The sequence below is a fragment of the Apteryx rowi genome, unplaced genomic scaffold (assembly GCF_003343035.1).
Source record: "Apteryx rowi isolate R43461 unplaced genomic scaffold, aptRow1 scaffold_1475, whole genome shotgun sequence".
NCBI classification, from domain to species: Eukaryota; Metazoa; Chordata; class Aves; order Apterygiformes; family Apterygidae; genus Apteryx; species Apteryx rowi.
In genome coordinates this window covers 10,085-21,906 of record NW_020447725.1, presented here as the reverse complement: position 1 = coordinate 21,906, position 11,822 = coordinate 10,085, and the positions used below count along the sequence as shown (strand labels likewise).

General features: G+C 40.6%; 1 protein-coding gene across 1 annotated transcript in view; it reads right to left on the bottom strand.

The window, feature by feature from the left end:
• The window catches only part of LOC112962402 (myosin heavy chain, skeletal muscle, adult-like), a 17,197-nt gene extending 6,557 nt beyond the window's left edge, over positions 1–10,640 (bottom strand). The window contains 22 exon segments of the mRNA XM_026058491.1: positions 4–114; positions 221–463; positions 2,221–2,476; positions 2,577–2,713; positions 2,799–2,922; positions 3,073–3,190; positions 3,279–3,366; positions 3,840–3,916; positions 4,028–4,334; positions 5,271–5,441; positions 6,357–6,506; positions 6,601–6,719; positions 7,110–7,248; positions 7,330–7,433; positions 7,528–7,626; positions 7,708–7,771; positions 8,632–8,724; positions 8,814–8,934; positions 9,033–9,060; positions 9,948–10,104; positions 10,198–10,341; positions 10,437–10,640. Of these exon segments, the coding sequence (XP_025914276.1) occupies positions 4–114; positions 221–463; positions 2,221–2,476; positions 2,577–2,713; positions 2,799–2,922; positions 3,073–3,190; positions 3,279–3,366; positions 3,840–3,916; positions 4,028–4,334; positions 5,271–5,441; positions 6,357–6,506; positions 6,601–6,719; positions 7,110–7,248; positions 7,330–7,433; positions 7,528–7,626; positions 7,708–7,771; positions 8,632–8,724; positions 8,814–8,934; positions 9,033–9,060; positions 9,948–10,104; positions 10,198–10,341; positions 10,437–10,640 (3,054 nt within the window).
• Between the last annotated feature and the right edge of the window lie 1,182 nt (positions 10,641–11,822).

Here is an 11,822-nt window from a genome sequence, read left to right as displayed (position 1 = left end):
TGCCTGCAGGTCATCCAGTGTCTGCTGGTGGGCCTCTTGGAGGGCTTTCTTCTCTTTTGTCAGCTTGGCAATGTTCTCGTCCAGGGCTGCCATCTCCTCAGTGAGGTTTTTGACCTGTGAGAAGAAGGGAGCAGGTGGCAATTAAAGGAAGTAGCTACAAACATGCTGTACCAGCACAGCATTGATTTCTGGAGTGTGAGTGACAAGTTCTCTGTTGTACCTTGTTTTCGGTGGCATGCTTTTCCTTCTCAACCTTAGCCAGTGTTAACTCCAGGTCATCAATATCTTTCTTCAGCTCTGAGCATTCATCCTCCAGTTTCCTCTTCTTGGCTGTCAGCTCAGCATTGATTTCCTCTTCATCCTCGGCCCTTTCTGTCACTTCCTTGATTTTGGCTTCCAGCTGGATTTTGGTTTTGATCAGCTGGTCACATCTTTCCTCAGCATCAGCCAAGCTATCAGCTTCCTGTTGGGGAAACACAATTTTTATTTGTTTATAATATTTGAAATTTTCTCAGACTGCTTTTTATCTGGAAAAGAGTTATGTATCTTCTCAGCTGATTGATTACAGCGGTTGTTCGTATCTTTCAAAAATACCTCACGCATGTGGTAGCCATGAGAATACCTCCTGCATTCATGGGCATCAGTGAATAATGATGACTTCAAAAACAATTTTTTTTTCAGTGGAATGGGCTCTAGAGGCTTTGTCTTTTGTATGCAATAGTCAGTAGCTTCCCTTTTTGTAACTGACTCATGCTGAACACAGTACTATGTGAGAAGGTAAAGACTTTGTTATTCTGAAGAAAAAAAATGTAAGAGAAGGAAGAATATCAGTCTTCTACATTCATTGCACATGCTACAGAGGTATCACCTTTAGAACAACCTGTCTACTTTTCATGATTCCAGCTTGCATGCCTGGAGTTTTTACTGATGGTTTCAATTGGTCATCCTATTCTCTTCGTCTTTGGTATTTCATTGGAATAGCTTTGTTTTGAATTTAATTTACAGGTCCCTTTCTTTGGAAACATATCAAAAACTATTTATTTTTGTCTTTTATGCTGACAGAAATACTCTAGGTTTCTCATTTTCTAGTTGAATATTCAAATCATTATGTAATTAAGGAAAATATTACCCCTGTTTTTGATAATTTCAGTGATTTCAATAATTTTATGAGTAATGTAGGATTGCTTTGTAAGATGGGCTTTGAAACAATACTTTATTTTTCAAAATATTGTCTGCCTACAAAGCTCACTGGATATTATTAGTAACAGAGCTACCATACAGCATATGAAGAAAATCCAGATTACAGATGCAGATAGCTACAGTACTCAGAAATGAAAGAATTTGCTTGATGAGTAATCTGTTTTATCATTCTCTATCATACTTAATTAAGTCTAAAGGATACCGATCTATGATGTGCCTACCCAGAGGTGACAGTTTAGTATTTTTATACATATATATGCTCTCCAGTAATTGTTTATGCATTTTGCATTTAAGGGTTATTGGCTAAAGCCCACAGTTTGCAGGATGGACAACACTCAGAAAGTCTTTTCTCAGTGGAGGTTACGTGTGTCAACTGCCATGGAGTGGGGATATCTACCAGCTCCTTTTCATCTTCCCATGGAACATTGAGCTTTTTTGTGCGTGTGAAAGAACAGCCCTTGGAGTTGAGTTTTTTTTTTCTTTTTTTTTCCAGAAGCAGGAGCTCTGGATCTGTATCTTTTTTGTCTGAGAAGAAACCTGAAGCCTGAGTGAACTACTCGCCACTGGTTGTTAAACAGAGGGTGGACAGCACTTCCTGCAGCTAAATTTACAAGCACCAATTTCAACTCTGGGTTACATTTACACTCCAAAATGAATTCATTGTTCTACATTCTGGTGAGATGAGGATACTTCCCATAGGACTTATCTGCTCCAAGGGAGTTGGGGATTCAGGCACAACCCTGTTCTGAGTATTTCCCGTTGGGTAGCTTTAGATGGCTCCCTTGACAGAAAGCAGGAGTACTGACTCCCACTTGGAGCTCCCTGACTCTCTGCACTGGCTGTCAGAAAGCTCACCATGCAAAAGCCAGACACTGGTTTCCTTATCTTCACAATATATATGATGGATAATTAACCAAATAACTGACTTTTGGTCAACTATAATCTGAACTTTGGCTTGGGAAAGAGAAGTTTGACTGTACAGACTCCTTTTCTGAGTGGTAAATGAATGGTGATACTCACAGCCTGCACTTGGAGCTGCAAGTCATTTTTCTCCTGCAGGAGGGACACCATTTTCTCCTCCAGCTCCTTCCTCTTTGCCTCAGACTTCGCAAGCTCCTCCTTGGTTTTCTCAAACTCTTCCTTCATGTTGGCCATCTCCTTCTCTGATTCTGCACTCTTCAGCAAGGGCTTGATCTTGAAGAACAGCTTCATCCAGGACCAGTGCTTGACATTCATGAATGAACGAACATTGTACTGGATGCAGAAGATGGACTCCCTGAAACATAATTAAAATGTACATTGAGTATTTTGGGTGTTGATTAGTGTAGACACTTTCTCCAAAGTCCAGGTATTATTTGCATTTGAGAAATGTCTACCTCCTCTCCACCATTCTCTGGTACTCCACTCTCATCAGGAAGCCCCTGCACCTGGCCTGTGTGCGAGTGATGAGCTGTGCCAGCTTCTCATCTCTCATCTCCTCCAGGAGTCCCAGCAGCCCAGCTTTGAAGAACACCTTGAGAAAGGGAATATTGCAGCATGTCACTGTCAGGTGGTGCAAAGCACAGACCCACAGTACGTGAGTCAAGGAGTGATTGTACCTTGGTGTGACCAAATTTGTACTGGGTGTGGTCCACGTCAATGGAGCCAAGGAGCTTCTCAGAAGCCTTCTTGCTGTCAATGAACTGTCCCTCTGGGATAGCACTTGCATTAAGCACCTTGTACCTGTGAAAAGAGAAGGAGGAAGATATGGCTGTTCTTCCCAGCCAGGGCATGGTGGCTACTGTCTATTCTTGGCAACAGAGCCCAGCCGGACTGAACCTACAAGGTACTTGACATTGGTTGTAATGATGCCAAAAGGTGGAGCTCTCTTACCTCTGTTTAAAGTCTGCGTAGAGGACTCTGCTGGGGAATCCTTTCCTGCAGATTCTGATCCCTTCCAGCACACCATTACACCGCAGCTGGTGCAGCACTAGTTCATGCTCCATGGCACCTAGCAGTTGAGAGCACAAATGAAAACCATAGGTTCCAGGGCAGAGGGYAACGGCTGTATCGCGTCTCTTTGTGCATGAGCTTCTTACCAGGTGTTTTTGTTTCATTTGGGATGATGCAACGGACAAAATGGGGGTGAGTGCTCCGTAGGTTGGTCATCAGCTTGTTTAAGTTCTCCTGTGGGATCATGATTTAGTGTGCATTTTAATAAAATATGGGAAAGAATGACTCTTCGATACTTTGAACTTAGTATAAAAGGGCTATGTCCCTATCAGTGGACATGCACTGGGTTTAAAATTTTTAATTGGTAATATGTGAATCAAAATCTCCCTCTGACTCTGAACATTGACTGCCTTTTAGAATAAGACAAAAAATTGTTATTGATGTAATGGAAATACAGTCTAGTTAATAGTTTTGCTGGAAAAATCAAGGTTATTTTCTTAAGTTCAGCTTTGGACTTTAAAGTGTCCTTTCTCATTCCAGAAGAAAATTTGCTTTTTAGTAAGATCTTGCCTAAAGTATTATAGTTTTTTTTTACTATTATTATTAGTAGTAATATTGTGCCTGAGCCAGGTGGAAATACAGTCTTTTCTATGAAGTGAGTTTAATTCTAATTTTCAGAGATGAAGAGTTAAAGAATGTTTACTTACTCGGAAAAGAGCTGAAACAGTCTGGAAAGAAGAACCCTTCTTCTTACCACCCTTCTTGCCACCACCGCCACCAGCCTCTGGAAATTTGAAGAAAATATAATATTTTTTATATTTTGTGGGCCTATTTATGATTCCATAATCTGGTGAAACCACTGTGCACCAAAGAGATGGCATTTAAAAGAACAGACCTGCCTCTCCTCCAGCAGAGGCAAAGAGTAAGGCCAGTGTCTTCACAGATGATTTCTGGTACAGCCCAATGACAGTTTCATTCAGCGGGTCCTTGTTCTTCTCAAGCCAGCCAGAGATGTTGTAGTCCACCGTGCCAGCATAGTGCACCAGGGAGAAGTGGGCCTCAGCCTTGCCTTTGGCAGGCTTGGGCTTCTGGAAGTTGCTGGACTTGCCCAGATGCTGGTCATAGAGCTTGTTCTTGAAAGAGGTGTCAGTTGCCTTGGGGAACATGCACTCCTCTTCCAGGATGGAGAAGATGCCCATGGGCTGGACAAAACATGAACAAATAATGGACATAAATTACAGGTCTGCCTTCAGGGTAAGTGAATGAAAGAGGAAGAGTCTGCAATAAGGCACGGGAAATTGAGCAATGGATCAGATTTTTGCACAAATGCATTTCTAGACAAAATGTGAATGTAAAGGTGACTGAAACAAATGTCTTTTAGAACCGATTGTGTCACAATACTCACGCAAAGTCTTCTACATGGTTTGGAAAGTTTGATGAACCAAAAAAGATATTTTTGTTTTTGCATTGATTCTTGCCCAAAGTAACATTGCGTAGATGATGTCATATTAAAATTGATCTTCCTTCAACAGATCAACAGATCTTTCACTTACTTCCCTAAATTCTGTATCTGATGAGATATATCTGTCTTCTCATTGCTGCACAGAGGATGTTACACAAAACAGCAATGGCTGACAGTGATGTATTAGTCACCCCCATTCATCCAATACATCTTTTCCATATACACCTATGATTTAAAATTGTGTTCCAGAAATGACAAAATTCATATTAAAATCATCCTCTTAATACTGAAAATAGTGTCTGAGTTTCTAAAAAGAGCTCTTTCCTCTTTACAGACTTTAAAATACATTAAAATAGAATTCTTGCCCCCAAAATGTTTGACCACATTAATTATCTTGCCAGACAAGCAAAATTACAGGTAAATATTGTTTTAATGCATACTTAATGTACACTGATCACTGAGTCTTTAATCACAAAAGTTCTTAGAAGTTACTTCCTGAACATATAAGATATTTGAAATGAAAAGGTACTTTCTCAGTGCAAGCAGTCAGGAACATAAATGGATAATAACAAGCAGGTTTTTGAATAGTTAGGACAAAAAAATGAGGTTGAGGAAAAGTCCTAAAATTCTATGTCACAAACAAGAAATAACGACATCTTAAACGTACTCTACATACTTTTTCAATAAGCTCAATGCAGGCAGCCAGATCCATCCCAAAGTCTATGAACTCCCATTCAATTCCTTCCTTCTTGTACTCCTCCTGCTCCAGCACGAACATGTGGTGGTTGAAGAACTGTTGCAGCTTCTCATTGGTGAAATTGATGCACAGCTGCTCCAGGCTGTTGAACTGCTCAATGGAAAAATAAGATTCACCAATTGTCAGGATGCCGCACTGTCTGTAGGGCTTTTTCTGTGCACTCAGAATCCTACACAGGGACATCCAGTTAAAACACAGATCTTTTTTAATGTTTAACTACCACATTCACTATTCCTAAAAAGATTTTTATTGCTCTTTGGTAACAAACTGATGTTTACATATATCATTTATTTTTAAAGCAAATTCCAAAAAAATATTTTGGTAGCCTTATTCCTAGCAGAGTGAAATTTACATCTTTCTTTTCTCTCTTATCATGTAAATTGTCCCATTCCCCTAACAAAAAAAACTTGTATGTTGTCATCACTTGCCACTTCTCACTCGGACCCAGCTAACTTCCCTAATCTTTTAGGAACTTCTTTACCTGCATTAAAGGGATCCAACGCACTCTTCCTGGAATCACCCTTTGGCTCTTCAAAAGCAAAGATTATGTATGGCTTTCTCTTTCCAGACCCTTTCCACAAATTTCAGTGGACTTAGGTCTACCTTTCTCTTTATAAATTCTGTGTGATTTGTATCTTTGTTACTTCTGTGCTGTTGGTCAGTGAATAAGAGTTTTTTTCAATACCTAGCTGAAACTATTGAAAAGTTGCACCACTTATGGTAATGCAGTTAAAAAGCAGCTTTGTCTTTGTGTACCACGTAAATCCATTTGTGCAAACAGGGTTATACTCTGTCTGGAGAAAAAGCAGTGACATATTCACCAAGCAGAAGCATTTCCAGAAAACTACAAATGAACTTTTTTGCAAAAAAAAAAAAAAAAAGCAAACTGATTTGAAATTGCAAACAAATGGCATGTTTTCAGGGGGAAAAAATCACCATTTTCTCTTGATCTCTAATTGCCTTTTTAAGACATGATATGATATCTATGATATCTGTGCTACTTACATCAAAGATCTCAAAGCCAGCAATGTCCAGGACACCAATGAAGTACTGTCTGGGTTGTTTGGTATCCAGCTGTTGGTTGATGCGAACAACCATCCACAAGAACATCTTCTCATAGACTGCCTTTGCCAGAGCACCCACTGCATTGTTGACCTAAAACAAAGAAGAAAGGAGAAAAAGAAAAATAAGTAGCAAGACAGTAAGGAATACAAGCCACAGGTTCCCAGTCACACAAGGTGTTTCTTACCTGCTGCACGGTTTGACCTTTGGTCACATATTCATTCCCAACCTTGACTCGGGGGTAGCACAGGGCCTTGAGCAGGTCGGCTGAGTTCAGACCCATCAGGTAGGCAGCCTTGTCGGCAACTAAACACAAATGAGAGAGAGAGGTAGAGACTGGCGGAGGAGAACTGATTAGTGAACAGTGCCTGGAATATAGTCAGTGTACATCCTAGGTGCAGTTCTCTATGTTCTAGTACTGCAATCCCATGTTAGCCTGAAGAGAAATTTAGAAGCAGGAAAAAGATGGAAGCCAAAATTTCTGTTTTTATAAAAGTAAATTGCAGTGAGATACCTAAGTGGTATTTGTGACCCAGAAAATCCTCAGATAAGTATGTGCAAATAAAGCTGTTTGTTTGTTTTGGATATGTTTCCTTAAACAGAACTGCATATGACATTTTGACATTATCTTGTATTTTGCCACCTACTAGTTGTGTTACTGTTTCTATTATTGAGAGTTCTACATTTTGCTAGTACCTTCTGTGCCATCCGGCTCCGCCTGCTCCTCTCGTTGTTTCTGCTTGAACTTCAAGTTCCCATAGTGCATGACAGCCCCCGTCAGCTTGTAAATGGCTGTTTTTTCATCAGCAGTGAAGCCTAGGATGTCAATGGCACTCTGGTAACAGAATCAGTAAAGTAAAAATTGGGCATATTATATGTAGCAACCCACATATTAAACCTTCTAGGTGTTACTTACATCTGTAGCCATTAGTTCCTCCTGGTCATCAATGCTGGGAACAGTGATCTCACCTTGACTCACAAAGTGATAGTCGTATGGGTTGGTGGTAATGAGGAGCATGTCTGTAAAGAGGAATAGGACATACCTGGGTATAAGAATGAAGATAAATATTAACCAGTGTTCGGATTCCATCAAACAATTTGTAATACTTCCTACCAATTAACTCTGGCTTCTTGTTGGACATGATCTGATAAAATATGTGGTAGCTTCTTTCTGCCTTGAGCTGGAAAGTGACTCTGGACTTTTCCAGCAGATCTGGCAAATAAGGTTGAAAGAATTAGCACAGAAATTGGGGAAAGGAGAAAGGATTGTTATCAGGCCAGGAGACTCTCTTACATGTTTCGATGTCAGCAGAAGCCAATTTCCCTGTGGCTCCGAAGTGGATTCTGATGAATTTGCCCTTTAGAGGCAAAAGAAAAAAGGCACTTAGAAATTTCACAAGAAAGACTATAAGTTTGTGAACTTACATTCTGTAGTGCACTGTTGTAGGATGTCTTGAAGACATCTTTGTCCCTCTCCCTGCACAGCTCACATCAAGGTCTGAACAAACTGACATACCTGCCCGGTTTTGCATCTAACAAAACAGAGATTAATATTTTTTGCTGATCATGTGCAGGGAATTCCTTTCCTGTCTATCTGTCTTTGCCTGCCTGCCTGCCTAGTCACCATCCTCCCTTCTTTCCTTTCTCCTTTCCTCCTTCCCTCCTTCCTTCCTTCCTTCCTTTAGCATTATAGAAATTTGGGCCAATTTGTATCTACAGTCTAGGAAAGATTCTAGACATGTCACATGGCTATGTTATTTAAAAAAATGACAGCTTAATGCACTTAAAGAACAGTGCTTACTTGAATCAAATCTGAATTAAAACATTCCCTGATTTTTGAAGAACTCATAGCTGTAATAAATTTTAATGTCATTTTTTTAATAGAATCTTTCTTAGTAAATAAATAACAGTCCTAAAAGCTGCAGGTGATCTAAGAGGAATGCACTTCTTTTACAGTAAACAACTAAACAGATTATATACATATATGTGTATATATATATGCATATCTCTCTCTCAAATAGTCCTCTTCGTCTAAATGTTTGTTTGCAGCACTACACTTTTTTAGTTATATGTCTCTTTTATCATTTGAACAGTTGACAGAAATATAAGGAAAACATTAGCTCAATGACTATAACCATTCTACTGTGGCATTTCAGAAGTGACAGTTCATGCATTCTTGTTCACCTGTAAATGTGAACTTCTCTGATCAAAAACTTACAAAGCGTGAGGAGTTGTCATTCCTCACGGTCTTGGCATTTCCAAAGGCCTCCAGCAGGGGGTTGGCGCTGATGATTTGATCCTCAAGCGTTCCCTACAACATGACAAGTATTGTTAAGTTACAGTGTTTAATCCATGCGGCAATTGCGGGCCAAGCGCTCAGTCCATCCCCCCCTACCTCACCTGCATTTTGCCAGACTGCTGTGGCTGCTCCTCCTTCTTCTTATCCCCGCTAGCTGCAATTGTTGCAAAGTACTGGATGACACGCTTTGTGTTCACAGTCTTCCCTGCACCCGATTCTCCGCTGGGAAGGCAGAGAGAGAAGCAGAGAACGCATGGTCAGGCAGCAGGTCCCCTGGCACAGAGCAGCCCAGCAGGAACCTGAGCAGGCAATGTACGTACGTGATCAGGATTGACTGATTCTCACGATCTGTGAAAGAGACAGAAACAAAGAGACCTTGTAAATAAAGAACACACACAAAAATGAAAATTAGTGTAGCAAATGTAGGTTATGCCAAGAAAAAATTATGCATGTTTTTTCTTGTTTATTACTAGCAGACTTTTTCAGTCTCATAGCTTTCCTAAGTAATTTCCAGTCCTTTGCTTTTTCATGAACATTGAAAACCCTCAATGTGTGTTTCTTCCTACTGCACTTTTACAGTCTTTTTTCTCCTACATACAGTACAGTGATTGGTTTCCATTTTTTTGTTTTGTTCATTTTCTGCTACACAGACTGTATTCATTTTAAATTGAAAATTTGTTTACAAGTTTCAAAGTAGAAAAAGGAAAATAAGAACCCACAACAAAAAAAATCCTGCATGTGGTGCAGGCTGAACTAAATAGCAAAAAGAAAGGAATGAAAAGAAGGAAGCAAAGCCAACATTAATTCCATTTTATGATGTAGAATTTTTCATTTTTTCATGTCATTGTTTTATCAAGCTAAATTGGAATATTTGTGATATTAGTATTTCCTGTACCCCTTCGGTGAGCTAACTTCAGATGGTATGACAGAATTTTCACATAACATATGGAATTCATACACTGTTTCCTTTCATTCTTTCATTATAGACAAAAGGACATTTTTGTTTCATCTAGTCCATTCTGCTTATCATTTTTCCTAATACTAACTATCTGTGGCTCTGTACTTGCTTTTTAGAAATACTGAAATAAAAAAATCCTTTTTAAATTGGCAGTGATTAATGTTATTACTGAAACAAAACTCTAATGATGTGTTAAAAAATATCAACGTATTTATGGGGAAAACTCTGATTACTTTTAAAATGTCTTTTTGATAGAATCACTTTGAGAACCACTCACCAGTTAACATGAACTGATAGGCATTGTCAGAGATGGAGAAGATGTGGGGAGGGGCCTCCTGGCGCTTTTTGCCTCGGTAGGCCAACACCACCTCCGGGTTGTACACCGGCAGCCACTTGTAGGGGTTGACAGTGACACAGAAGAGACCCGAGTAGGTCTGTGAGGAAGGGAGACAGCAAGTTGGCTTTCGCTTGGCTTAGCGTAGCAGTTTTTCCTAGCTAGTTGCAGGAGGACTGCTGCTGGTACTTACGTAGATCATCCAGGCTGCATAACGCTCTTTGAGGTTATACAGCACAGCGGGTTCATGGAGGTGGGTCATCATGGCCATGTCCTCAATTTTGTCATACTTGGGAGGGTTCATGGAGAAGACTTGATCTTCCTTCACAGTCAGAGTCTGCCAAAGAAAAGGGAGATTGATGTGTGTTGGCTAAGAGTGTCCATCAAATGCTGTCAATCAAATGCTGTCCTTAAACCTTATTTTTCTCTCACCTCTCCACCTTCAGTCTTGACTGTGACCTTTCCTCCTTCTTTGCTCTGGATTGTCCCTTTCACAAAAGATTCTTTAGCATGTACCACAAAGACTGATGACTTGGCATCGAAGGGCTTGTTCTGGGCCTCGATTCTCTCCTTTTCAGACTTTCGGAGATAAGGAGCTGCCTCCCCAAAGATGGCCATCTCAGAGTCTGAAGACATGGCTGCACTTTATTAGGGGCCTGTCAGCAGAGGTCACTGTGGAAGAGAATATAAGTTACCTAGATGAGTCAACTGTATTTCTTGCCCTTCTGCTCGTTGGAAAACATACACAGAATCATAGAACGGTTGATGTTGGGAAGAATCTCAGAGAGTGCTTTGGTCCTTTTCCCTGTTCAAAACAGGGCTAATGTTGGATCAAGTTACCCGGAGCCCTGCCCAGTGAAGGTCTGATTATCTCCAAGGATGGAAATTCCTCAGGCTCTCTGGGTCCCTGTTCTGATCACCCGCATGGTGAACATTTTTTTTTTCCTAATACTTGATCAGAATTTCTCCTGTTGCGACATGTGTCTGTTGCCCCTCAACCTTTCACTGCAGCCATCCAAGAAAAGTCTGGTTCTTTCTTCCGTATAATCACCCACTTGGTTGTTGAAGATAGCAATAAAAAAGTTGCCTTTTAACATCTGCTCCAGACTGAACAAACAGTGCTCTTTCAGCCTCTCCTCATACATGATTTGCTCCAGCCCCCTGACCATCTTGGTGGCTCTCCACTGGACTCATTCCAGAATGTCAATGTCTTTCTTGTACTGGGGATCTTCAAATTAGAGACGGTGCTCCAGATGTGGGCTCAAATGTGCTGAATACAGGGCAAGAATCACTTCCTTTGACTTGCTAACTACACTGTTACCAGTGCCTGCCAGTTTGATGCTGACTTTCATTCCCTCCAAGGGCACACTGGTGGCACATGTTGGGCTTGCTGTCCACAAAGCCACATGGCCCTTTTCTGCAAAACTATTTTCTAGTCAAATGGCAGCCAACCGACCCTGTTGCATGGGGCTATCCTTTCCCAGGTGCAGGACTTGACATTGCCTTTTCTAAAATTCATGAGGTTCTTGTTAAGATATTTCTTCAGTCTGTCAAGATCCTTCTAAAGGGAAACCCTACCCTGCAGCATATTGACTGGTTCCCACCGTTGTTTTCATCTGCCCAGTTCCTGAGAATGCATTCTATCTATCATGTGGGTTGCTAATAGAGGTGTTAAATATCAGCTCCATTATTCTAGCATTGATGTGTTTTATAATGTGATTGTGCCAACTGAAAGTTCAATTTATGTTCCTAGGTGCCTGCGTAACTTTGGAAAATGGCTAAGACACTCATGCCTTGTCAAGATGAGCAGGGCAACTT